The 27,272-nt window shown below is 54.0% G+C and overlaps 1 protein-coding gene across 4 annotated transcripts; it reads right to left on the bottom strand.

Annotated features, from left to right (window-relative positions):
• Window positions 1-15,025: 15,025 nt before the first annotated feature.
• Window positions 15,026-27,112, bottom strand: ZNF444 (zinc finger protein 444). Of its 4 annotated transcripts, none has more exons than XM_021673462.2 (6): window positions 26,592-26,701; window positions 22,813-22,901; window positions 22,489-22,603; window positions 21,598-21,916; window positions 16,494-16,602; window positions 15,026-15,600 (listed from the first exon to the last, which is right to left on the bottom strand). In XM_021673462.2, the coding sequence occupies exons 1-6, from the start codon at window positions 26,660-26,662 to the stop codon at window positions 15,026-15,028; spliced, it is 1,278 nt and encodes a 425-aa protein (XP_021529137.2). In that variant the 5' UTR covers window positions 26,663-26,701. The 4 variants fall into 4 exon arrangements, with proteins under 4 accessions (XP_021529137.2, XP_064223416.1, XP_064223417.1 ...); XM_064367346.1 differs by having other exon boundaries at window positions 15,026-15,597; XM_064367347.1 differs by lacking the exons at window positions 22,813-22,901; window positions 26,592-26,701 and adding an exon at window positions 27,008-27,112 and having other exon boundaries at window positions 22,436-22,603.
• Between the last annotated feature and the right edge of the window lie 160 nt (window positions 27,113-27,272).

The following is a 27,272-nucleotide window of genomic DNA, read 5'->3' as shown; positions in this document are numbered from 1 at the left end:
GTGAGAAGAAGAGGTGGAGATGACAGACACCCTCATGGGCTCCTGAGCCCCTCTCCGCTGTTTCTCTAAGTCCCTCACTCCTCATCCAGACAATGACGACAAGGAGGAGGAGTGGGAGGGGAGGGGGAGGAGGGGAAAGCTTTTAGAAGACAAACTGACAGGAAGGTGTGAATGGCTTTGCTGGGAAGGAGGCAGGAGCAGGAGTGACGTCCACTCCACGTGAGACCAGGCAGAGGAGAGGGCTCGCTGAGAGCTTGGAGCTAGGTTACCTGGAGCCCAGGCCAGGGAAAAGTCGTAAGTCCTTGCCTTGATGCCCATTAGCTAGTTGGTGAAAAATAAATGGGGTAGGTCCAAAGCTTGCCCCCTCCTCCCTCCCTCTCTCTCTCTCTCTCTCTCTCTCTCTCTCTCTCTCTCACACACACACACACACACACACACACACACACACACACACAAATGACTTGGGTCACTGCAGCCTCTCTGCCTCCCTGGTTTAAGCGCTGCTTCTGCCTCGGACTCCTGAGCAGCCGGGATTACAGGCATGAGCCACCGCCCCGGCCCTTCATTTTTTTTATCTTGAAATAATTTCAGACTTACAGGAAAGTTGCTCAAAACATTCCCAGATACTCTGATTTTCCAAATATTTACATTTCACCACATTTCACTTCTATGTTCGTCTCCCTGCGTCCCCTCACCCCCTCCCCCTCTTCCTTCTCCCCCTCCTCTGTCTCCCTCCCTCCCTGGATGTGGGGGGAAAAGCCTGAAGTCACGGAGCTGCTATGTCGCCTATCACCAGGAGGGGGCGTGAAACCCAGGCCACTACTGAGCCCAGGCGGGCGGGCGTCGGGAGACCGAGGGCCCCGGGAGACCGAGGGCCCCGGGAGACCGAGGGCCCCGGGCCTGGAGGCCTCGCAGCCCCCACCCCTGCGCTCCCCCCTCCCTACCACACTTTTGTTGCCGAAGCCATTTGAGTGAGTGAGTGAGTTGAGATGGAGTCTTGCTCTGCCGCCCAGGCTGGGGTGCCGTGGCACAATCTCAGTTCACTGCAACCTCTGCCTACCAGGTTCAGGCAATTCTCCCTCCTCAGCCTTCTGAGTAGCTGGGATTACAGGAGTGTGCTGCTATGCCCGGCTCATTTTTTGTATTTTAGTAGAGATGGGGTTTCACTGTGTGGCCCAGGCTGGTGTCGAACACCTGAGCTCACCGAATCCACCCACCTTGGCCTCCCAAAGTGCTAAGATTACAGGCATGAGCAACTGCTCAGGGCCGACTTACATTTATTTGTAAACCCACATGATTGAGGTATAATCGGTGTACCAAGAACTGCACTAGTTAATGTCACCATTTGATGGGTGTGACACAAATGCCCCGACACCATCACCACAGACCACAGCTCCCTTGTGGTTTTGCTTTTCTAATTTTTTTTTTTTTTTAATATTTGTGATAGGCAGGGCTTGGTGGCTCACGCCTGTAATCCCAGCACTTTGGGAGGTCGAGGTGGGCAGATCACCTGAGGTCAGGAGTTCAAGACCAGTGTGATCAACATGGAGAAACCCTGTTTTTACTAAAAATACAAAATTAGCCGGGCGTGGTGGCGGGCACCTGTAATCCCAGCAACTCAGGAGGCTGAGGCAGGAGAATAGCTTGAACCCAGGAGGTGAAAGTTGCAGTGAGCCAAGATTAAGCCACTGCATTCCAGTCTGGGAGACGGAGTGAGACTCCATCTCGAAAAAATAATGATAATAAAAATAAGGTTTCGCTTTGACCAGAATGTCATACAAATTGAATCCTGCAGTGTACAGCCTTTTCAGTCTGATTTCTTTCATTTAATGTATGAAATTCATCCAAATTGTGGCATGGGTCAATAGTTCACTCCTTTTTAGTGACATTCCTGCAAATTTCTAACAAAGCCTATAGGTTAAAGTCCTAGAAGAAAGGCAACTCAAGCCGGGTGCAGTGGCTCACACCTGTAATCCCAGAACTGTGGGACATGGAGGCGGGAGGATCATCTGAGGTCAGGAGTTCAAGACCAGCCTGGCCAACATGGTGAAACCCTGTATCTACTAAAAATACAAAAAATTAGCTGAGTGTGGTGGTGGGCGCCTGTAATCCCAGCTACTCGGGAGGTTGAGGCAGGAGAATCACTTGAACCCGGGAGGTGGATGCTGCAGTGAGCCAAGATCGCGCCACTGTGCTCCAGCCTGGGTGACACAGTGATACTCTGTCTCAAGAAAAAACTGAAAAAGGAAAGCAACTCAATCAAAAGGTATAAACATTCTGGGACTTTTTTTTTTTTTTTTTTTTTTTTTTTTTTTTTTTTGTGAGATGGAGTCTCACTCTGTTGCCCAGGCTGGAGTTCGGTGGTGCAATCTCAGTTCACTGCAACCTCTGCCTCCCAGGTTTAAGCCATTTTCCTGCCTCAGCCTCCCGAGTAGCTGGGATTACAGGCACCCACCACTACACCCAGCTAATTTTTTGTATTTTTAGTAGATACTGGTTTCACCATGTTGGCCAGGCTGGTCTTGAACTCCTGACTTCAGGTGATCCACCTGCCTCAGTCTCCCAAAGTGCTGGGATTACAGGCATGAGCCACTGCACCCCGCCTCTGGGATTCTTTTTTCTTTTTTAACCCTGATTTTACAACCATGGGATTCTTCTTTTTTTTTTTGAGACAGAGTTTCGCTCTTGTTACCCAGGCTGGAGTGCAATGGCGTGATCTTGGCTCATCGCAACCTCCGCCTCCTGGGTTCAGGCAATTCTCCTGCCTCAGCCTCCTGAGTAGCTGGGATTACAGGCACACGCCACCATGCCCAGCTAATTTTTTGTATTTTTAGTAGAGACGGGGTTTCACTATGTTGACCAGGATGGTCTCGATCTCTTGACCTCGCGATCCACCCGCCTCAGCCTCCCAAAGTGCTGGGATTACAGGCTTGAGCCACCGCACCCGGCCGGGATTCTTAATATACACATCCAGATTGCTTTTCTTTTTTTTTTTTTTTCCTCTCCTTCAGGTCTGGGTAACTGACCAGATTGCCTTTCGACAATCACACACCAGTTTTCACTTCCACCAGCACCACAGAAAGATTACAGTTTTAAGGCTGTAATCTTGAGAAAGTTACAGTTTGAAGGCTGGGTACGGTGACTCACGCCTATAATCCCAGCACTTTGGGAGGCCGAGGCTGGCAGATCACAAGGTCAGGAGATCGAGACCATCCTGGCCAATATGGTGAAACTCCATCTCTACTAAAAATACAAAATTAGCCAGGCATAGTGGTGGGCACCTGCAATCCCAGCTACTCAGGAGGCGGAGGCAGGAGAATCACTTGCACCTGGGAGGCAGAGGTTGCAGTGAGCTGAGATCGCACCATTGCACTCCAGCCTGGGTGACAGAGCAAGACTCCATCTCAAAAAAGAAAAGGAAAAAAAAGTTACAGTTCTTAGGGAAAGTTCGTGGGAGAGGCTGGAAAAGACTGTACTGTTGATGTGGGAGAAACACCTCATCGAATTATTGAACAGGAAGGGTTGAATTCTTAGCTTTTCAAAGAGGGATGGGTGGGTGAGGCTGAAAATCACGCTGTTGGAAAGACTCAGGTGTGGAAGTGGCTACCGGACAGGAATCTGCCTCAGGAAGAGAAGCGTCAGTGTGGACCCTCCCAGGAACATTTCTGTGCAGAGTCAAGGTGAGTCAGAGGGAAGGGGGGCCGACGTGAGGTCCAGAACTGAGAGCCGCATGTGAAGCACATCACCGAGGCTGACGCTGTGTTCACACGAGTGAGTCAAGTGGGGGCACGTGGAGAGGCTCGGGCTGACTCAGGCGGGGGCCGTCCAGGGCGGGAGGACGTCCTGGAGTTTGGCGGATGAGGATGATGGGGAGGAGATGAAATGAGCAGATGCCTTAGCCTTCCAAAGGCGGTGGCCGTCCAGTCACGGAAACAAGAGTACAGAAGCAGCCGGCAGCCTCCTGTGACCCCGAATCAGAAGGAAAGCTGGAAACGGTGTACACTAGAGGTGGTCAGCTGGGAAACGGCAGTCTCTCCCACGTTGGTGGTCTGAGTCGTGTCTTTCTGGCTGTCATTTTTCTGTTTTTTTCTTTTGCTTTTCTTTTTTTGATACATAGTTTCGCTGTCGCCCAGGCTAGAGTGCAGTGGCTCAATCTTGGCTCACTGCAACCCCCGCCTCCTGGGTTCAAGCAATTCTCCTGCCTCAGCCCCCTGAGTAACTGGCATTACAGGTGCGTGCCACCACGCCCGGCTAATGTTTGTATTTTTAGTAGAGATGGGGGCGGATTTCACCATGTTGATCAGGCTGGTCTCGAACTCCTGACTTCAGGTGATCCACCCACCTCGGCCTCCCAAACTGCTGGGATTACAGGTGTGAGCCACCATGCCCAACTGGCTTCTGTTTTTTCAGTAGGTGCACAGATAATATCAGTTAAATTGAAAAGCAGGTAGATATTGACAAGAATGGGAAGAGAGAGCCTTCCGGCATTGACGCTGCCCAGAATGTCCTTACCAGCTGTGTGGATAACTTCCTGTCATCTTGTCAGGTACATGTATTATGGCCACCATCTTTAAAAACCTCTGTTTGCTTATTGATGTATTTGCTTATTTTTGTCTTAAAATTTTTTAAATTTACAAATACAAATGAAATGTATTTATGGTATACAGTGTAATTTTTTTTTTTTTTTCGAGACAGAGTCTTGCTCTGTCTCAAGGTCAGAAGATCGAGACCATCCTGGCCAACATGGTGAAACCTGGCTCTACTAAATATATAAAAATTGGCTGGGCATGATGGCGCATGCCTGTGGTCCCAGCTACTTGGGAGGCTGAGGCAGGAGAATTGCTTGAACCCAGGAGGCAGAGTTTGCAGTGAACCGAGATCATGCCACTGCACTCCAGCCTGGTGACAGAGCAAGACTCCATCTCCGAAAAAAAAAAAAAAAAAAAAAAAAAGAGCCTGCAACACACTAGTCTTGGAAAAAGTGAAAAAATAAAACAAGCTAAAAGAGTTCTGAGTATCACAGTGTAGAGTGAGGGCCTGTTCAATGTGCAGATGTAAATGGCCATATCTTTCTAAATATATACATTTTACCCTTACGAGCTAGGCAGGCTCCAAAAATCCATGCCCACATTCTGTGTTGGCTGGAAGTTTGGCATTCATAAAAACAGCCGGGTGCAGGGGTCCACATCTGTAATCCCAGCCCTTTGGGAGGCCAATGTGGGCAAATTGCTTGAGCTCAGGAGTTTGAGACCAGCCTTGGCAACATAGCGACACCCCATCTACAAAAAAATACAAAAATTAACAGGGTGTAGTGGCGTGTACCTGTAGTCCCAGCTGCTCCCGAGGCTGAGGTGGGAGGATCGCTTGAGCCTGGGAGGTCAAGGCTGCAGCGAGCCCTGATGTCACCACTGCACTCAGGCCTGGGAGACAGAGATCCTATCTCAGAAAAACAAAAGCAAAATACTCCTAAGATTTTGAAATGGAAATCCATATTTGTCTTTCCATCTCACCGAAGAATTCCCCACATATACACAAAGCGAAACCATGAAAAGAGGGAGGGGATGGTCCTGGCACAGGTTAAGAACATTTTCTTTCTCTTCCCCACCTGAGATGGGAGGTCAGCACACGGGCGGGGAAACCTGCCCCTTTCCTTCCTGTAACTCAGCTTGGAGGTTTCCTGTCCGCCACCATGCTGAATATTCCGTAGTCTCCCTTGACCGGTTCTTTTTTTTTTTTAATTTAATTTTTTTTTTCTTATTACCCATTCACCTAATACACTTAAGGCCCAGTTCTTTCTTATCATGGACCCAAATTAAGGGATTACAGTTAACCCTCTAAAGGACATGGGCGTGCTGTTGCTCCGGGTTGGGGATTTAGTTAGGACTAACACCCAGGGCCAGGCGCAGTAGTTCACACCTGTCATCCCAGCCCTCTGGGAGGCCGAGGTGGGAGAATCACTTCAGGTCAAGAGTTCTAGACCAGCCTGGCCAACATGGTGAAACCCTGTCTCTACTAAAAATACAAAAATTAGCCAGGTGTGGTGGTGCATGCCTGTAATCCCAGCTGCTTGGGAGGCTAAGGCAGGAGAATTGCTTGAATTGAGGAGTCGGCGGTTGCAGTGAGCTGAGATTTCGCCACTGCCCTCCAGCCTGGGCGACAGAGCGAGACTCCATCTCAAACAAACAAACAAACAAACAAAGGTCCCCACTCATTTCCTGCCCATAATCCGAAGGTCCCTATTGCTCCCCTCCCCGACATTTCCGCTACTTCATTCCCCAGAGAGGAAGGTTGGGGACTCATCCTCACGCAATGCGTCATCTCAGAAAGAGCAGTGGGGAAAGAAGCTCACGTGTCACTGGCCTGCTATGAGGTCGTGGGGAATTCCCTGCAGACCTCTGGGCCTCCATCTCCTCTTTGGTAAACTGAGGAACCGGCTCAGAACTTGCAAACGGGTAGCCCAGACCAGACCCTCAGACGTGCTCTGGGTTGGGTTGTTCGCGTTATGGTTTCTGTTTGTTCTGGTTCCTTCCTATTGTAGCTCACACAGTGTTTTGTTTGTTTTTTATTTATATTCAGATGAGGTCTCACTGTGTCGCTCATGCTGAAGTGCAGTGGCACAGTCTCGGCTCACTGCGGCCTCCACTGCCCAGGCTCAAGCAATCCTCCCACCTCAGCCTCCCTAGTAGCTGGGACTACAGGTGTGTGTTGTCACACCTAGCTAAATTCCCACACAGTGCTTTGAAAAATTGCCAATTGAATCACAGGCATATAGGGTTTCAGAAATTTTACATAAAGATCTAGATTTCTTTTCTTTTTTTTTTTTTTTGAGACAGACTCACTGTCATTCAAGTCACTGGAGTGTAATGGCACGATCTCAGATCACTGCATCCTCCACCTCCCAGGTTCAAGCCATTCTCCCGCCTCAGCCCCCCAAGTAGCTGGGATTACAGGCACCCACCACCCACCACGCCTGGCTAATTTTTGTATTTTTAGTAGAGACGGGGTTTCACCATGTTGGCCACACTGGTCTCGAACTCCTGACCCCGACTCAGCCACCCGCCTCGGCCTCCCGAAATGCTCAGATTACAGGTGTGAGCCCTGGCACCTGGCCATAAATGAGTTTTTAATATAAATTTACTGCAGTTATTATTTCTTGCCTTTCATGGCTTTTATACATAAAAGTGTCTAAGATTCTCAAAGAATATAGTCGGCAATGCCAAGGGCAGGGCGCCCCGTGTGGGCTTGTCCCACGGTGGATGCTCGGTGCCGCAAAGAAAAATCAGCACTGAGACACAGGATCTTTCAGCAACACGAGTTTTACTTCCTGGAGTGCAGGAAGGGTACTCTCACTAGCCGTCATGCCACGAGAATACAAAGAACAAAGGGAAAACACACAAATTTATTCCTTAGGCATTTGGGGTTGTCCTTACTTCTGTGTCTGATCTCCGTTGGCTGGAGTCAGACCTCACAATCTAAACTAAAACTCAATTGGCTAACAACTTAAAACTTTTCTAAACAGGTAAAAGCAATGGAGAGCCGGCACATGCCTGTAAGCGCATCCAGCACAGACATCTTGGTTAAAGTACAAGGACATAGAGCGTACTACGTGCCTGTAAGCGTGGCATGTCTAACAGCTACGTGGGATAGGGCTTCACAAAGAGTTATTAGCACACTTATTCTTTAACAAGAAAGGAAACTTTAAAAAGGAACTTGTCTACTTCCCACATTCAGCCCTTGCTGAGCTCCTGGCATGGAAGCAAGGACGAGGCATGAATCAAGCAAGGCTGCTCTCAGCTCTAGCAGAACTCAGTCCAGCAGGGAAGAGGGCCGTGGAAACTGACCACCCCTGCACCGTCGAGTCCTGTGGAGGTTCTGTGTTAGCAGCACATGAATCGGACTCAGAAGCAGCGGTGTGCTGGAAAATCAGCTTTCCAAAATTAAAAAAAAATGCCTGCATTTGTACCATTAGCCAATGCCCATGGTGTAAATATTCCATCAAGGCCAATTTCAACATGCTAACAGTTTACCAACCGGCTTACCACCCCTAACCAATCCTGAGTATTTAACGATTGGGTTTGGGTTTTTTTGTTGCTTTTTTTTTTTTTTGAGACGGAGTTTCGCTCATTACCCAGGCTGGAGTGCAATGGCGCGATCTTGGCTCACCGCAACCTCCTCCTCCTGGGTTCAGGCAATTCTCCTGCCTCAGCCTCCTGAGTAGCTGGGATTACAGGCACGCACCACTGTGCCCAGCTAATTTTTTGTATTTTTAGTAGAGACGGGGTTTCACCATGTTGACCAGGATGGTCTCGATCTCTTGACCTCGTGATCCACCCGCCTCGGCCTCCCAAAGTGCTGGGATTACAGGCTTGAGCCACCGCGCCCGGCCTTTTTTTTTTTTTTTTTTTTTTTGAGACAGAGTCTTGCTGTGTTGCCCAGGCTGGAGGGCAGTGACACTATCTCAGCTCACTGCAACCTCAGCCTCCCAGTTCAAGTGATTCTTCTGCTTCAGTCTCCCAAGTATCTGGGATTACAGGTGCCTGCCATCACTCCAAGCTAAGATTTGTATTTTTAGTAGAGACAGAGTTTCACCATGTTGGTTAGGCTGGTCTAGAACTCCTGATCTCAAGTGATCTGCCCACCTGGGCCTCCCAAAGTGCTGGGATTACAGGCATGAGTCACCGTGCCCAGAACTTTTCTTTTCTTTTCTTTTTTGAGACGGAGTCTTGCTGTGTCACCTAAACTGGAGTGCAGTGATGCCATCTTGGCTCACTGCAACCTCCGCCTCCTAGGTTCAAGCGATTCTCCTGCCTCAGCCTTCTTAGTAGCTGAGACTACAGATGTGTGCTACCATACTGGCTAATTTTTGTATTTTTAGTAGAAATGAGGTTTTATCATGTTGGCCTGGCTGGTCTCAAACTCCTGACCTCAAGTGATCCTCCTGCAGCGGCCTCCTAAGCACTGGGATTACAGCTGTGACCGTGACTTGTGGACTCCCCCAGTTTAGCCCTCACTGTAACCCCATGTTGAATGTTAATGTCCCCTCAAGGTTCATGTGATAGAAACTCAAGCCCAACAGGAGAGTATTAAGAGGTGGGTGTCTGCTGAGCAGTGTAGGGAGGGAGGGAGGGACGGATGGACAGATGGATGGAGACATAATGACAGAGACAGATTAGATAAGATAGATAGATAATAGATAAATAGGTAAATAGGCAGGGCTTTTGGGACACGATCAGGTCGTGAGGGCTTCATCCTTGTGAATGGGATTCATGCCTTATCTATTATTTTTTTGAGATGGAGTTTTGTTCTTGTCTTCCAGGCTGGAGTGCAGTGGCATGATCTCAGCACAGTACAACCCCCGCCTCCTGGTTCAAGTCATCCTCCTGCCTCAGCTTCCTGAGTAGCTGGGATTACGGGCACCTGCCACCGCACCCACCTCATTTTGCATTTTTAGTAGAGACGGAGGTTTCACCATGTTGGCCAGGCTGGTCTCGAACTCCCAACCTCAGGGATCTACCTGTCTCGGCCTCACAAAGTGCTGGGATTACAGGCATGAGCCACCGTGCCTGGCCGGATTCACGCACTTATAAAAGCGGCTCCGAGGAGCTCCCTTGGCCCTTCTACTGCGTGAGGACACGGCAACAGGGCACCGTCTACGAAGCGGACAGCAAACTCACACCGGACACTGAAGCTGCCAGCGCCTTGATCTTGGACTCTCCAGCCTCCAGAAAGGTGAGCGGTAAATTTCTGTTGTATATAAATTACCCGGTCTAGGATATTTTGTCAGAGCAGCCTGAGAGGACTTAGACACCCTACTTGGCAGTTGACGGATCTGAAGGTCAAAGACAGCATGTCATTTGCCCAAAGCCTCACAGAAAACCAAATGTGAGAGCCACGGTGGATGGACGCTGAGCTGTGGAGTCGGCAGCATGGTCCTCATTTCCCCACCATTGGCAGAGCTTGGTGAGTGGAAGAATGGACCCAGTGCCTGGGCTCCAGGGAGGCTGGAGGCCAAAATCCTTGGTCCTGGAGGGGTAAGGAATGACTCACAACGATTCCAGCTCGATTTTGCTTGGTTCTCATTCATCCTCCCCACGGCCATGTGACGCAGGCCACTGGGGGCTCCATTTGATTGTGATTCTACTCTGCCAAGCACTGATTCTACCCTTACGGAGCCCCAGTCTTGTGGCAGCCACTAACCAAATGCTCCGTGCAATCGGAAGAGCACGGCTCTGGGCGTGCGCATAACAGAGGCTGGGGAAGGCTTCTCTGAGGCGTGGTGACTTCCAGGCTGAGGCCTGAAGGAGGGGTTGGAGTTCACCAGGCAAAAGGAAGAAGAAAGACTAACATTTTATTCCTACGTGGAGGCAAAGGCCTGTGCAAACGTCCTGCAGTGGGGTGGAGAAAGAAGGCTGAAGGAGCTGAGTGACAGCTGGACCTGGAATGCAGACCGCCTCGGGATGGGGAGGGTAAGAGGTAGGCAGGGACCACCCCATGAGGAACCTTCTAGTCTTGTCTTTTGGTTTTTTTTTTTTATAGAGACAGGGTTTCACCATGTTGGTCAGGCTGGTCTTCAACTCCTGACTTCAGGTGATCTGCCCACCTCAGCTTCCCAAAGTGCTGGGATTACAGGCGTGAGCCACCGTGCCCTGCCTTTTTTTTTTTTTTTTTTTTGAGAAAGGGTCTCACTCTATCACCCAGGCTGGAGTGTAATGGCACGATCTTGGCTCACTGCAACCTCCGCCTCCCAGGTTCAAGCGATTCTCCTGCCTCAAGCCTCCTGAGTAACTGGAATTACAGATGCTGGCCACCACGCCCAGCGAATTTTGGTATGTTTAGTTGAGGCGGAGTTTTACCATGTTGGCCAGGCTGGTCTCGAACTCCTGACCTCAAGTGATCCCCCGTCCTCGGCCTCCCAAAGTGCTGGGATTATAGGCGTGAGCCACGGTGTCCCGCCTGCCTTCTACTGTTTATCACAGGAGCAGTCAGAAGTCATGAAATAAGTTTTAAGCTGGAAGGTAAGGTGAACACATGTGCTTTTAAGGACACACACACACACACACTCACACACACACACTCTACCGCTGCGGTGTGGAGAGTGGACAGGGATGGGCAGAGAGGAAGCCAGAGAGGGATAAATTGGGAAGCCACTCCAGGTGTCCAAGGAGAGAAGGGAAGCTGCCTGACCTACAACGGTGGTGGGGGATGAGGACGGACAGAACGGCACAGTTTCAGAATTTGAGAAGTGGAATTAGAATGCACTTGGGGGCAGTTGTGGTGGCTCACACCTCTAATCCCAGCACTTTGGGAAGCTGAAGCAGGAGCTCTTGAGCTGAGTTTGAGACCGGCCTGGGCAACACGGTGAGACCCCATTTGTATTTTTTAAAACACAAAAATTAGCTGAGCATGGTGGCATGCACCTGTGATCTGATCTACTGAGGTGGCTGAGGTGGAAGGGTGACTTGGAGCCCTGGAGTTTGAGGCTGTGGTGAGGTATCATTGCAACAACAAACTCCAGCCTGGGTGACAGAGCAAGACTCTGTCTCAAAAGAAAAAAAAAAAGATGAAATGGCTTTGAGACTCAGTTAGCAATCACCTGTGAGAGAGACCGAGACTGGAGCAGCTTGACCAGATACTCCTGTCGTCAACCTCCTCCCACAGCAAGGAAGCAGCACAGCTGAGGTTGGAACCTGGTGTATAGAACCCCAGAGCCAGAACCCTTTAGCTGGGGAGAGGAGGTGAGGGGAGACGCGGTCACCCATGGGAAAATGAGTAGAATTAACTTACCCCTGCTGGGTCCAGACAGAGCTCCTAGTGCCAGGGCCCCCAGGAGAGGAAGCAGAAAATTAAAAAAAAAAAAAAAAAAAAAAATCACCTCATGCTACCGGCAGGTTCTTAAAACAATCTCACCCCTCAAGCAATGAAGACAGACCAGCCAGGCGCAGTGGCTCACGCCTGCAATCCCAGCACTTTGGGAGGCCGAGGTGAGTGGCTTGCCTGAGGTCAGAAGTTCCAGACCAGCCTGACCAATATGGCAAAATCCCGTCTCTACTGAAAATACAAAAATTAGCTGGGTGTGGTGGTGGTGGTGGTGGGTACCTGTAATCCCAGCTGCTCTGGAGGCTGAGGCAGGAGAATCGCTTGAACCCGGGAGGCAGAGGTTGCAGTGAGCTGAGATCACGCCACTGCACTCCAGCCTGGGCAACAGAGCAAGACTGCATCTCAAGAAAAAAAAAGACAGAAGCAGGAAACCACAATTCAGATGTTCTTTGGTCTGTGGTGTTGGGGTTGATAAGGATCGCAGATGTGGTGGGTCCAACAGACATGGTGCGCTGTGAGTCCCAGGACGGCCCTCATGGCACCTGCTCCATCAGAGTGGATGTTGGTAGGGGAACCAGTTGGGTTTATTTCCTTCTTTTTTTTTTGGCGACGGAGTCTCGCTCTGTCACCCAGGCTGGACTGCAGTGGTGCAATCTTGGCTCACTGCAACCTCTGCCTCCCAGGTTCAAGCGATTCTCCTGCCTCAACCTCCCAAGTAGCTGGGATGACAGGCATGTGCTACCATGCCCGGCTAATTTTTGTATTTTTTAGTAGAGATGGGTTTTCACCATTTTAGCCAGGCTGGTGTTGAACTCCTGACCTCGTGATCCACCAGCCTCGGCCTCCCAAAGTGCTGGGATTATAGGCGTGAGCCACCACGCCTGGCCTACAAGTTGGATTTTTAAAAGGTCTGGCCCCACAGACTGAGTGTATGCTGTTACCAGAATGCCATCCTCAGACCCTGGCCTCACACCCTCACCTCTCACCCTCTCCTGCCTCCTAGTTACCTCTGGAAGGCCTGCAGCAGACGACATGGCTTCTCCAAGCCTGCCTCCTCCCCTACACAGTGCGCATGGCGACATCCTTAACCTCACCTCTCGGTGTGAAACCAACATGCTGAGATCACATGCTGAGCCCCTGTAAGTGTTTTGCATTCGTTACCTTTTCATTTTTTTCTTTTGAGATGAAGTCTTGCTCTGTTGCCCAGGCTGGAGTGCAGTGGCACAATCTCAGCTCACTGCAACCTCCACCTTCCAGGTTCAAGTGATCCTCCCACCTCAGCCTTCCGAGTAGTTGGGATTACAGGCTGTATACCACCACACCCAGCTAATTTTTGTTACTTTTATTAGAGTCGTGGTTTCACCTTGTTGGCCAGGCTGGTCTTGAACTCCTGAACTCAGGTGATCTGCCCACTTTGGCCTCCCAAAGTGCTAGGATTACAGTATGAGCCACCGTACACAGCCTGATTTCAGTTTCAAAAACAGGCCCTTTCCAGGGCAGCATTACTAGTCCTGTTTGAAGAGGGGGGTGCTGTAGTCACGTGCCTTTCCTGGACGGCCTGGCACCTTCCCCGCACTGTGAGTCTGGAAGGCAGACCCAGGCTCCTGTGATGTGCACTGGACCGTCCAGGTGGCTGCGTTCCCAGGTGCCCTTGCAGTCCGGCACGGGCCGTACCTGCCCCAGTGCTGGACTCTGAACCAGAAGCTGAAGCAGAGCGCAAGGCAGTGACCGTTGAGGGGCTCGGCCACAAGGCGGTGACCATGGAGGGCTTGACACAGAATGCCTGCCAGGCTCAAGCACTGGACGGGCAGGAGCCGAAAGGACCAGGGTGAAGCCAGACCCAAGACTGGGCGGCAGGGCAGTGGTCAGACCAGAGCTCTCATCCTCCACTTTCCAAAGCCCAGCAACTGCCCTTCGTCCACGGGGCCGAAGCTGGCGATGTCATCCCTGGAGAGAAGGAACTGGAGTTGCTCGCTGAGCTGGGGACAAGGGAAGAGGCAGCTCCCTGGAAAGATGCGACTGGCCAAAGCCTGCCCTCCATGCCGAGCACCGCCTTGGCAACGGCTCCACTAGAGGAGAGGGCCCCCCACGTGGCAGAACAGACGGGCCACCCTGAAACAGTGGCCTTAGCAGGGGAGGTGGGTGTCATTATCACTCACAGGTGCAGAACTGATGCTCAGACGGTGACCAGTCTGCAAGTCCCCAGCCAGGAAGCTGAAGGGTTCAGACGAAAACCTGACTCAGCGTGGCGCTCAGCAGGCCCTTTGTGGGAGCCCCAGCCTCATCCCCGTCTCCGTATGAGGTAGGATGGAGGTGGGGACGTCTCGCTCCTGAGGATGCACTTCCTCACTGCCTCCCATGGCTGCACCCAGACTCCCAGAGCCGCTCTCATGCCAGGACAGCCGGCCCCCGAGGCCCCGGGCACCCGACACTCAGCCCTGGGAAGCAGCTTCGCCAGACAAGAGCTCAGACTCCAGGTCCACACACAGTGACTTTATTACTCTCTGGACGCTGGTGACTTGCTTGCACTGGGCAGAGCTCAGACTCCGGGTCTACACAGTGAGTTTATTACCTTCTGGATGCTGGTGACCTGCTGTCCCCAGCCAGGTTCACTGGGGCAGGCATCTCTGTCCATCCCATGCCTCTGGGTCACAGGGGGCAGCGAGACCAAGGAGCCCACAGTCAGGCCCCGGGTCCAGCTTGTCAGAGCCATCACCCGCTGCCTCCCTGGCCCCTGAATCTGTCCTGGGGAAGGAGGATTCCTAGGGAAGACCCAGATCCCTTTCCCTCAGCCTCCGCTTCATAAAGGGGGCCTGGCCTGCCACCGCTCCCCTGAGCTGCTCCTCGCCTGCCCCTCAGGGACCCCAGGCCCTCACCTCTGCTCTTGAGGCAGGGAAAGGCCGGGGAGAGAGGAATGGAGGAGGGAGAGGGAGGCTGGGAGCAGGAGAGAGAGAGGAGGGGAAGGAAGGAGAAGACATCAGAAAGAGGCCCCTTCTCACGGCGAGAGAGGCCGAGAAATCAGAAAGGGAGGCGAGACCTGAGCAGGAAAGTGAAATGTGGGGAAAGGAGCTGAAAGAGAGAGGAAGGCGCTGCGGCGGAGGGCGGGCGGGAGGAGGGGAAGAGGTCAGGTGGTGGGGCTGCGAGGAGGGAGGGAGGGCCGGGGGTGGCATCAAGGGTGGTGAGGCAGCTCAGACCGCGCGGGCAGCGGCTACCCCAGGGGCCAGGGCGGGAAGGGGCCCCCGCCGTCGGGGCCCGGGGCTGCTGCCCCCTGTGCGCTGGCCGCCGCTGCTGCCCGGCCGTGGATGCGCTGGTGGCGCAGCACGTGCTCGCGGCGCCCGAAGCCCTTGCCGCACTCCCAGCAGGCGAAGGGCCGCGCTCCCGAGTGCGTCTTGCGGTGGCGCACCAGGTGCTCGCGCCAGTAGAAGGTCTTGCCGCACTCGCAGCACGCGTGGGGCTTCTCGCGGGCTGGCAGCGGACGCAGCGCGGGCCCGGGGCTGCCGGGGTGCGTGTCGCGGTGGCGCCGCAGGTGCTCCTTGCGCCGGAAGGCCTTGCCGCACTCGGGGCAGGCGTGCGGCTTCTCGCCGGAGTGGCTCTGCCGGTGGCGCAGCAGGTGCGCTGGCTTCAGGGATGTCTTGCCGCACTCCGGGCAGGACGTGGTGCCCGGGGCAGCCAGGAAGGCGGGCAGGCCAGGCGCCAGCGGGGGGCTGCTGGGCTCCTGCTTGTAGGGGCGCACAGCCTGGGAGTCCCCAGCCGCCGGCCCCTCAGCCCCAGGGGCTGTGTCTGCTGTAAAAGAATCAGAGTCAGTGTCTGGGTCTGCACCAGGCTGTGGCGGAGGCAAGCAGGGAACGCTTAAAGGCAGAAACCACTGGGGTGGGAAGAGGGCTGGGCTGTGGGCTCTCCTTCATGCCTCTGTCCCCGGTACCTAGTAGGGCCTGGCATACAGTCAATGCCAAATACATAATAGTTAATGGCTGGCTGGATGATAGACGGTTAGATGATGAATGTGAGGGTGGATGATGGATGAATGATGGAGGGATGGATGGATGATGAATGGATGATGGATGGATGGATGATGGATGGATGGCTGGATGGATGGATGATGAATGGATAATGGATGGATTGATGGATGGGTAGATGATGAATGTGAGGCTGGATGATGGATGGATGATGGATGAAGGATGGATGGATGAATGCATGATGGATGGATGATGGATGGTAGATGGATGATGGGTGGATGGAAAGATGATGAATAGGTGGGTGCATGGGTGGATAAGTAGATGGATGAATGGGTGGGTGATGTGTAGATGGGTGACGAGGGATGGATCACAGAGGGATGGTGGGACTGGTGTGAGGGGGATAGGTGAATGATGGCTGGATGGATGGGTGAATGGGTAGCTGTATGACAGGAATGGATAGATGGAAGGTGGATGATGGATAGATGGATGCATGATATATGGATAGACGAGTGGATCTCCGACCCTGAGGCCCACATGCACTCCCAACCTCTGACCCCGGGGCCCACCAGCACCCCCCAACGCTGGACCTTGGGTCCAAACCCTGGGGCTCCTCAAGGGTAGGGGTCCAAGTCTGCCCTTGTCCTGGTGCCAGGATTGTTCACCGAACAACCCCTCAGTGCTGCGGGCTGGCAGGGAGAATCAGGGAGGCCACTGGCTCACCTAAGGGAATCATCCCACTGTCCTCCTTTCCACCTGCCGCCCCGGGGCCCTGCGTCACGTCCTGAGGCACCCTCGTCGCTGATGACACATCGGGGGAGGTTGCTGGCCCCTGAAATGAGAGCGCACATTTGGAACTCAGAAACCTGAGTGAGGGCCTCCATTTCTCCTGCTCCCGACACGGCCGACCAGCTGTGGAATCCCATCTCTGTGAAATCCCATCCCTGCTGCGGGGAAGCCGCAGTCATGCTGGAGGGCAGAGGCCACCCACAGAGAGGCCCACAGGCAAGGAACCAAGGCTTCCTGCCAAGCCCCTGCCGGGGAGCCGTCTGGAAACCACCAGCCTTCAAATGACAGCCCGGCCCACACTGCCACTGTGAGCTCACCGGAGACCCTGGAGCTGGCTCCAAACTCCTGGCCCACAGGGGCTTTCTGAGCTCACAGAGGTTTGCTGTTTTACACCCGAGTTTGGGGCGATCTGTCACGCGGCAAGAAATAACTAATACACCTGCCTCAGGTCTGTCTTCAGCTTGTTCCTGCCCTTTGGATAAAGTGCAAACTCCTTAACAAAATGCAGAATACAGGAGCTACTTCCGACTTGGAAGAAAGTCAACGAGGTTCAGAAACAACTTTTCTTGGTGTAAGACGGCAGAACGGCTGCCAGGTGGGATGGCACCAGCCAGGAAGACCAGGTTTAAAAAGTTTCAGTCCAACTCTGGCTGTGGTTTCTCTGCACTGCTACATCATTCATTTAAAACCATGCCCCCATGGGAAGAGGATCAGAATTCTTCTGGTGCCGATGAGAGCTGGCCCATGTGTCACACACATTTTCCATCTCAAAACTTTTTGGCCAGAGGAGTACCTGGATCATAAAACAATGGTTGGTGTGAAAATTAGCAATGCCTAGGCCAGTTGTGGTGACTCACGCCTGCAATCCCAGCACTTTGGGAGGCTGAGGCAGGTGGATCATGAGGTCAGGAGTTTGAGACCAGCTTGGCCAACACAGTGAAACCCTGTCTCTACTAAAGATAACAAAATTAGCTGGACGTGGTGGTGAGCGCCTGTAATCCCAGCTACTCAGGAGGCTGAGGCAGGAGAATCACTTGAACCCCGGGAGGTGGAGATTGCAGTAAGCTGAGATCACACCATTGCACTCCTGCCTGGGCCACAGGGTGAGACTGTCTTAAAAAAAAAAAAAAAAAAAAAAACACAAAAGAAAAAAAAAGAAAATTAGCAATACCTAAAATTTCATTGGCTGGTGATAAGATTCAGCAGGAAGCATTCCTAGTCTTCCTTAAAAGCACATTGTTTGGGCTGGGCGGGGTGGCTCACACCTGTAATCCCAGCACTTTGGGAGGCCAAGGCGAGGAGATCATCTGAGGTTAGGAGTTCAAGACCAGCCTGGCCAACATGGTGAAACCCCCTCTCTATTAAAAATACATAAAATTAGCCGGGTGCAGTGGTGGGCACCTATAATCCCAGATAATGGGGAGGCTGAGGCAGAAGAATCGCTTGAAACCATAGGCAGAGACTGCAGTGAGCTGAGATCGTGCCACTGCACTCCAGGAGTCCTCCTCCTCTTCTGCTGTGGAGGGAATGGGTAACCCTTTCCAGCCTCACTTGAGGCCAGGAGTTCAAGACCAGCCTGGCCAACATGATGAAACCCCATCTCTACTAAAAATACAAAAAAATTAGGCAGGCATGGTGGCAAGCGCCTGTAATCCCAGCTACTCAGGAGGCTGGGACAGGAGAATTGCTTGAGCCTGGGAGGTAGAGACTGCAGTGAGCCAAGATCACGCCACTATACTCCAGCCTGGGCGACAGAGCAAGACTCCACCTCAAAAAAAAAAAAAAAAAAAAAATGGTCAGTTCCTTGGAGGTCTGGCAGAAGTTACATGGAAACTGCCAGAACCTATGCCTTCTGTCAGGGAAGGTCTTTAATCACCTTATTTCTCCCCCGTCTGGTTTCCAGGCTCTTGCACCTGCCACTTGGTCATGAGCACGTGTTGGTGAGTTCTGTTTTCCTAGAAACCGTCCATTTCATCCAGGACTCCAAATGCATCGTACGTGCGGAACGTGGTGTTCTCAGCAGCTCTCAGATCTGCTCCACGGCCCGGCTCTGCCCGCTCCCACCATCGGTGTTTGCACCGCGTCCGTTTTCCTCCTAGGCCACTTGCGGAAGGTTTGCGCTGCTCTAGCGTTCTTTTCAAATGTTGACTTTGGGGCTTCATCATCAGCCTGTCCCCTGCTTTCCCGCTAGGTTTTGCTAACCTGCCTCTTTTCCTGTGCTCCTGGCTGTCTCTGGAGCCCCAGGGGCACTTCGCGTCACGCTAACCAGGTACTGGTCTGACCTGCCTCTCCCGGCCTCCCTTCTCATTTCCCCTGCTGGTGGACACCCTGCCCCCATGTCTCAAACTGTCCCCTTTGACTATTGTGTGCCTGAGGCTAGATGCTGAGTGACTACAGCCAGGCCATTGGATCTCTCTGGGCAGATCAGATTCTCTCTCCACAGAAGTGAGGAAGCCAACTACGCCCTGTCTTCCTGGCAAACCCTGTGTTTCAAAGCAGGACAAGAGGAGGCTGGGAGGGTCAGCCATTCCCTCTACTGCAGGACAAGAAGAGGTTTCCAGGCGATCTTCACCGCTTTCTACCAGCACGTGAGCCTCTCCTCGGCTGTCCTCGTCTTTCTCATCCTGCAGTACCTCGGTGAAAACTCTGAGGTAGGCAAGGACCCTCAGACCAGATGCCAAGAAACCCCGATCCACAGCCTCGCCTGCAGACGTCAGCTGTCTATGCACTGGCTGCAGTGGTGATCACCCAGGCTGTTACTACTCTTCTTTACTTTGACCTAAAACTAAAACAACACTGACTTAAGACCATGTTGTATCACTGCTGGAAATGGAAAGCCAGCATCATGGCAGAGAGAGGTGTCACGGGAGACTCAGTCACTCACAGCAGTGTTATTCCAGTCCACGGGGCCACCGATAAGAGAAGGCTGTGAGCCTGAGATCTGCTCTCATTAAAGAAAGAGAAGAACAGATACAGGAGAGATGTTAGAGACAGTGAGGGTTCGCCCCGGAGCAACCGGAGGGCAGCGCACAGGAATCCTGCTGGCCCAGGAGCCCAGTGATTCCCCAGCTTTTTTTTTTTTTTGAGACAGAGTCTCGCTCTGTCACCCAGGCTGGAGTGCAGTGGCACAATCTCGGCTCACTGCAACCTCCAACCCCCGGGTTCAAGCAATTCTCCTGCCTCAGCCTCCCGAGTAGCTGGGATTACAGGTGCCCACTACCACGCCCAGCCAGTTTTTGTATTTTTAGTAGAGATGGGGTTTCACCATCTTGGCCAGGCTGGTCTCGAACTCCGGACCTTGTGATCCACCTGTCTTGGCCTCCCTAAGTGCTGGGATTACAGGCGTGAGCCACTTCACCCAGCTGATTCCTGAACTTTTAGATTCACTAATCAGTAGACCTCCCACTGCATCCCCAAATGGAAGGAATTTATTTTGCAAGGTATACACATTAAAAGCAACCACCACCTCCATCTACGTTAACCATCTTTTCCTAAAAGAACATTTTAATGGCAAAGAAACAGATGGCATGAGGTCAGTAGTAACAGTGGCTGAAATCTACCTATATAGCACCTATGTGCCAGGTCCTGTTCTGAGATTCATGAAAACTGGAAAGGGCAGAACCCACACTGACCGATTCCACACGAGTTCTATTCCACCCCTGGTTCACCTCACGTTCACCTCGCCTCTGTGGGACACACACGTCCCGATCCTCAGAACCTGTCACATGCTGTCTCAGGGCAACAGGGATTCTGCAGATGGGAGGGAATTGAGCACTGACATCGGGAAGCTACCCTGAATTATCCTGATGGCCCAATGTCATCACAGGCATCCTAAGAAGTGGCCACAGTACACCGTGGAATACTATGCAGCCATAAAAAAGGATGAGTTCATGTCCTTTGCAGGGACACCCCTCACACCCGGGCCCCTCTGCTGCTCGAGGCGCCTCAGGGCCTTTGCGCTGGCTGCTCCCGTGGCCTGGACCCACTCTTCTCAGACGTCTCTGTGTGGCTGCCCGCTGTTTATCACCCATGCCCTACACGGCAGCTGCCGGCCGCATGAGAGTGCCACGTAATGAAAGGACACTATTTTGAACACACTGGGGTCAATTACATAGGTTATTAAAACTAAATTCACCAGTTTCTTTTCACCTTTTTTAACGTGGCGACTAGAACCCTTCAGATGGCATCTGCGGCTCACACTGCACATCCCCCCGGACAGGGCGCTCTAAGCCAGGCTGCCGGCCTCCCTTATGGGGCTTCCCCTATGGGGCCAGGCAGTCAACGCGTCCGGCTTCTCCGGCCGTCTGTTGTCGTCGAGGTGGCAAGAGTCAGCCACGGATGACGTAAGCAAATGGGTGTGGCTGTGCACCCAGACTTCACCCGGACAGTGACTTGGCAGAGGCCTGCTGTGTGGTCAAGAATCCAAACCTGCCCAGCGACAGGCCTGGCTTTTGCCCTCCGCCCCTGGGAAGTCACCTCTCAGCCCCTGGAGTCTCAGGCGTGAGGAGGGTCTGCCTGCCTGGGGGGCCTCAGGCCAGCCCACAGCAAGATAGATTTGGGGTGGAGTTTGGGCCAGGTGACATCCTTGACCTTCGCGGGGCTGGAGGCTGAGGTCAGACTCACAGAGCCGGGAGGAGTCCCCAGTAAGAACCGAGGTCTGAGGAACATCCCTGCTGGTTCGAGAGGAGTGAGAGGAGAGGACAGCTGGTAGCCGTTCTCCGTGGCGTCTTCCTGGCCCTCTTCCCAGCTGCTTCCAGCGCGTCCTCATGACTGTGAACATGGCTATGCGTCCTTTGAGAGAACTCGCAAGTATGCCCGGGTCTGAGGGCCTCCTGACTGCGGCTGGTGTTGGGATGGAGGGTGCCCCACGTGGACTGTCCCTCCGCACTGTCCCTCGGCCTCCCCACCGTGCGTCTCGCTGGTTTTTGGGGTTAAGCAGTATTCCTCCCTCAGCCTCCTGGTGGCTTCCCTGACACCCTCCCCTCTCCCTGCCCCCTCTCTCTGTCCCCCCACCCCATCCCAGCCCCACCAGGCTCACCCAGAGCTCCTCCAGCAGGGCCACCGCCTCCTCCCCACTCTGCGGCTGGCGGCTGCACACCCAGGCCTGCGTGTCGGCAGGCAGCGCGCTCAGAAACTGCTCCAGCACCAGCAGCTCCAGCATCTGCTCCTTGGTGTGCACCTCGGGCTGCAGCCAGTCCCGGCACAGGGCGCGGAGCAGCCCCAGAGCCTCTCGAGGGCCTGGTGCATCGCCCAGGTGGAAGCGGCGGAAACGGTGCCACGGAGAGTCCAGCGCCAGGCCCTCGGCCTCCTGCTTCACAGGTACCGCCACCTCCATGGGGCCTCCCGGACGGCAGCGCCTGCAAGGGGACAAACCGGTTAGAACCCTGCCCCCAGAGCCAAGACCCCAGTCCACCAAGCCTCCCCCACTCTGCCCTCCCACCAAGATCCCCACCCATCGAGACCCCCGCCTGCGGTGCCCAGACTCACAGCAGGACCCACACTCCTGTTTTTAACCGGAGTCTCGCTCTGTTACCCAGGCTGGAGTGCAGTGACGCAATCTCAGCTCAGTGTACCCTCGGCTCCTGGGTTCAGGTGATCCTCCTGCCTCAGCCTCCCAAGTAGCTGGGATTACAGGTGCTCACCACCACACCTGGCTAATTTTTGTATTTTTAGCAGAGACGGGGTTTCACATGTTAGCCAGGCTAGTCTCAAACTCCCGACCTCGAGCAATCCACCAGCCTCAGCCTCCCAAAGTGCTGGGATTACAGGCGTGAGCCACTGTGCCGGGTGTGGAACCCTCACTTCTGAGCCGCCCACATGTCCAGGATAGGCCCGGCCTGTGTGCCTCGGTTTTCCCTGTAAGATAAAGCACTCACCTGCCCCGTGTGTCCCAGGGGGCAAAGAGGTCTGTGTGAGGGGTGGCACTCACTCGGGTGGTGATGAAACGGTGTCTGCTTCCCAGAATCCCACGGGGTCAAGTCCCAGCTTGGCCCCTGGCTGGGCTCCGAGCCTCTGTGCCTCAGTCCTGCAGCTCCTCCCACAGCCTGTCCAGAGGATTCAACCAGAAAACACAAGAAGAGCTTGCGGCAGGCCTGGCAGCAGCGGGACACCCTCAGCACCACCCTCGCTGGACTTGTGGGGCAGAGCACCCCACACCCCGGCAGCAGATACTTTGCAGCCTGCTCAGAAGCCACCCCAACTAACTGCTGTGGCCTGAATCTGTCCCCAAGAACTCACGTGTGGAAGCTCTCACCCTGTGTGACCGTATTTGGAGATGGAGCTTTTAGCTGGTAATGGAGGTTAACTGAGGTCACAAGAGCTGGGCCTAACAGGACTGTGACCCTACAAGAGGAAGGGACACCAGGAATCTGTCCATCTCTGCCAACAGGAGCACACAGCAAGGAGGCCTCCCAGAGCCTGGCAGAGGCCCTCACCGGCAACCAGCCATGCCAGCATTCTGACCTTCCAGCCCGCAGAACTGAGAGATCAACTCGTGTTGTTTAAGCAGCTCAGTCCGCAGTGCTCGCCCGGCAGCCTGTCTCGGTCCCTTCTCGGGGAGTCTGCGGTCTGGGGGCCAGCACTGTCGGGTTTGGGTGAGTGCCTCTTGCGGGCTGCGGACGGCCTCCTCCTGGATCCTCACCTGGCGGCGAGCTCTCCTGTCTCTTCTTAGAAGGGCACTAATCCCATGCAAGAGGGCCCCACCTCCCAGCGCCATCACACGGGGGACCAAGGTGCCGGCATATGAGTTTGAATGGATGCAGACAATGAGTCCATAGCCCGGCCGAGCACGCTGCGGCCTCACTCACGTTTGGGATTGGCAGATGTCATGCACTGTCCACGGCTGCCTTGGACCTACCGAGTGGCTGCGACAGGGTCTGGACAGCTGGCAAGGCTGCCCACAGAGCCAGAGATAGTTACTCACTGCCTCTTCACAGAAAGACTGCCGACCCTGACCTCAAGGACACCGGAAGATCAGGATAAAAGGGCCCCTGATGACCCCATGGGGCTCAGGCGCCGGCCGTCCCAGAACTCCTGTGGACTAGTATGGGAGAAAAGAATCACTGCTGTCTTCTCTGGGGCACTGTACTTGGGGTCTCCTCATTACAGCAGCTTGGCCTGTATCATAAGGAACCACAGCAAAGTCCCCTTGACCACAAGGCAGCGGGTGGCCACGTAATCTGCTTCTAGCCGCTGAAGTCTGAGAGGAAGTCTGCATTCAGACAGTCTTCCGCCTGGGCTCCTGACCGCCATGTCGCCAACCACAAACATCAGCTTGTTGCAGGGGCGGCTGCCTCAAGGCCCCTTGTGTCTGCCTGCTCTCGCCACCTGAAGTGGAATCACTCCACAGCGATCACAAAAACTTTTTCACTGTAAATCCCCGTCACTTCCCTGCTCGACACCCTCCAACTGCTTCCTATGACGCTCAAAAGGCAAATTCCTTACTATGGCCACGAGGCGATGCAGCCTGGTCCTGCTTTCTCGTCTCTTCCTCACTCCCTGATTCTCTATATTCCAGCCACAGTGGCTCCCTTGGCTGGCTGTCGTCACCCCGGCTGGAGTGCAGCAGTGTGACCTCTCGGCTCATTGCAGCCCCGACCTCCTGGGCTCAAGCCATCCTCCTGGCTCAGCCTCCCGAGTAGCTGGGACCGCAGGTGCACACCACCACACCCAACTAATTTTTATATTTTTTGCAGAGATGGGGGTCTCACTATATTGCCCAGGCTGGTCTCAAACTCCTGGACTCAAGTGATCCTCCCACCTTGGCCTCTCAAAGTGTGGGGATTACAGGCGTGAGCCACCACAACGGGTCTGGCTCACTCTCCATCTTCCCAGACTGAAGGCTAGTGCCCACCCCACGGCCTCTGCACCTGCTGCTCCCTCTCTGTGATCTTTGCTTACCTGACTCCTCATGACTGAGGCCTCAGTGCAATCACTCCCCTCTCGGAGAGCCTCCCCAGATCACCCCCTCCAGTGCTGCACCCGCATGCCTTCCCCCAGCTGCTAACACGGCACCCTTATTAGTTTCTTTTAGCATTTAACAAGATCTAGTGTTAGGATATCTGTGTGCTTTCTTCACTACAATTTAAGCTCCATGCGTGGAAGAGACTACAAATTCCAACCCCAGCATTCTGGCTAGCACTCAAATAAACTTCATAGGCTGATCAATCCCAGGAGGCTGGCGTTATTACCCCCGAGTTGCAGATGGAGAAAGTGGAGATGTCTCGCCCAAAGTCACTCAGCTCACACGTGGCAGAGCCTGGATGCGCACATCCATGTCTGTCTGGCTCCAGAGCCAGGCCACAGCGTCAACTACCACTCCGCCCACCCATCAGTTTAAGGACTGATTCAGCTGGGAGCAGGCAGGAAGGCTTATCAGAACACCCGGGCCAGATCCGAGTCTCAACAGCCACACAGATGCCTGCTCTGTTGTAAAAAAAGATCCCTCTGGCGCTAGGGAGGAATTTCTGCCAGAGAGCAAGGCCATAGGCGTCAAGCTGACTCTGTCTGCAATCTCAGAGGTGAACACAGGTCACACTACGCCCTAGGCTGTCCAGAAAGTAAGCTCTTTGGGGCAGTGACCAGGTCCAACTCTTCTCTGGGTCCCTGGGGCCACCCAGCACGGGGTCTGCCCCCAAGACAGCACATGCTGAAAAGTTAGGGCATTCCAGCATGTAAATCTACCCTAGCATCCAATGAGCATCCTGCGCTACATGCATTCAACAGCTGTAAGCCTTCTGTCTAGCTGTGTCTGCAAAGCACAGTCCAGCCTAGAGCCAGGCACCCTGGATGTCTTGCAGACAGACCTGCGAGCTGGGAAGATGGGTTCCCAACAGACCTGTGAGCTCTGGGGAAATGGGTCCCCTTATACAACAGGGAGATGCTCAGAGTGAAGGAGCCACAAATGGGACCCAGATGTGATTCCAGAGTCCACACCAGTTCCACCTAGTACCATGGCACCAGCACCCACGCATCCTGGGTTAATATCATGTCAGTATCGTGGCTAAGAGTCTGTGGAGCTTGGCTGGCTGGCTTCAACTTCCAGATCTGCCACCATCAGCAGTGTGACTGGACATGTGACCTGCCCTCTCTGTGCTTCCTTTCTCCACCTGTGACACAGGACTAACAACAGCTCCTTCCTCTCAAGAGGCTGCTGGGAGCCCAAGTTAGAAGTGGCTGTCCAAAGAGTCAGTTCTCCGCGAAGACCGGTTTGTCTACTGGAGTTTCCCAACCTCATGGCACTTGAGCCTGGATGACTCTGAGTGGTGTGTGTGTGGGGTGCTATCCTGTGCCACATACAACGCCTACCGGCATCTCTGCCTCTTTCCAGGAGATGCCAGGAGCACTTCCCCACTTGGGACAACCAAAAAAAAAAGTCTCCAGACATTGCCACGTGTCCCCTGGGGGACAAAACCACTCCTGGTTGAGAGCCCTAGCCCACTGGACAAGTATTTACCCACAGCACAAAGGCCCTGGAGCAAATTCCAGCTCTGCCTCCTACCAGCTCTGTGTCCTTGGACAAGGTACAAGGCACCTTTTGTAGTACACGGTATCTCCATTTCCTTGGCTGTAGAGTGCCAGAAGGAAACCAAAAATGCTGAGAACCGCACCCGGCTAGTGAGTGCCGAGACTTAAGGTTACTTTGCAGAAGGTTCCCTGCGAGGTGCCGGGGGACACTGCTGTGAACACGCACACAGACTGAAAACACTACGTGTAAATTGCAATAGGCGTTAAAATCGGATATAAAGGAGAGTGACTTCATCCTGACTGGGGTAGAGGTGGCAGGGTCAACTTCAGATGATAATAAACACAGTTTCTAAGCACTTTACACGTTACCGAACCTAATGCCTTGCAACAAGCTAAAAAGGCAGGTGCTCTTCATCGAGAAAGCAGCAAAACGGGGCACTGATTCTCATCTTCAGGAACCCCACAACTCTGTAAAAGTTGCACTTGCAAAAGCAGTGCACAAAATGAGCAGCCTGAACCGTATCTACGTTACAACCCCCACGTCCCCGGAAGCCCCTTCCCGCAAACCTTTCCGAAGGGGTCGGGTCCTGGCGCCCCAGCACGTCCTTGTAGGGTCCAGCTTCCCATTCGGCTTTCATCTCACAGCCCACCCCCTGCTGCGTCCCCTCCCCCCCATCGGTCCCTCCCCCATCGGTCCCTCCCCCTTCCCTCCCCTCCCCCTCCCGTCCCTCCCCCATCCCCTCCCTCATCCCCTCCCTCAGCTCTCCCGCGTCCAGGACCTCAGGATCCACGACCCCCTCCCACTACCCACCCCTCCCTCTCCAAGCCCCTCCCCCATCACTCAGCCCCCTTCTCCTCCCCTACCCCCTAGTTTCCCATCCTCCCTCCAGAGGCCCCCGGCGCCCCTCTTCCCGTCGTACCGCTGGTCCCTCCCTCTTCCAACCGCCCCGCTCCAATCCCTCCCTCCTTCCCCCCTCGCTCACCTCACTCTCTCAGGCGAGGCCCCCCAAGCCCCATCTCCTCCCCGCACATGCGCACAAAGCTCATCGGGAACTCCATGCCCCGGCAGGCTTTGCGCCAGACTCCCCCGTCCCCTTCCCGCCACCCCAGACTCCGAGTCGATCGTTCAACCCAACAACCCGCTTCCTGCGGCCCCGGCCACGCCCCGAACTACACTTCCCAGGAAGCACCGCGGCAAAGGCGGCTGCCCATTGGCCCTCGCCGTGGGCTCACCCCGGTTTATCACCG

This window comes from Aotus nancymaae, unplaced genomic scaffold, assembly GCF_030222135.1.
Source record: "Aotus nancymaae isolate 86718 unplaced genomic scaffold, 86718_ANA_hifiasm-v0.15.2.pri h1tg000069l, whole genome shotgun sequence".
Classification (NCBI taxonomy): Eukaryota; Metazoa; Chordata; class Mammalia; order Primates; family Aotidae; genus Aotus; species Aotus nancymaae.
The sequence above is the reverse complement of the archived record's forward strand: the minus strand, read 5'-3'. Positions and strand labels throughout refer to the sequence as shown.

Bases quoted from the DNA above. Each gene is read 5' to 3' on its own strand.
- ZNF444 (XM_021673462.2), bottom strand. From the start codon at position 26,662: ATGAAAGCCGAATGGGAAGCTGGACCCTACAAGGACGTGCTGGGGCGC. The intron at 22,604-22,812 runs GTGAGAGCTTCC...TCCTCTGGACAG, and splicing joins TCCAAATACGGTCACACAGG to GCTGTGGGAGGAGCTGCAGG. The intron at 16,603-21,597 runs GTGAGCCTGGTG...CTCTCATTTCAG, and splicing joins CCCTGCTGGAGGAGCTCTGG to GGGCCAGCAACCTCCCCCGA.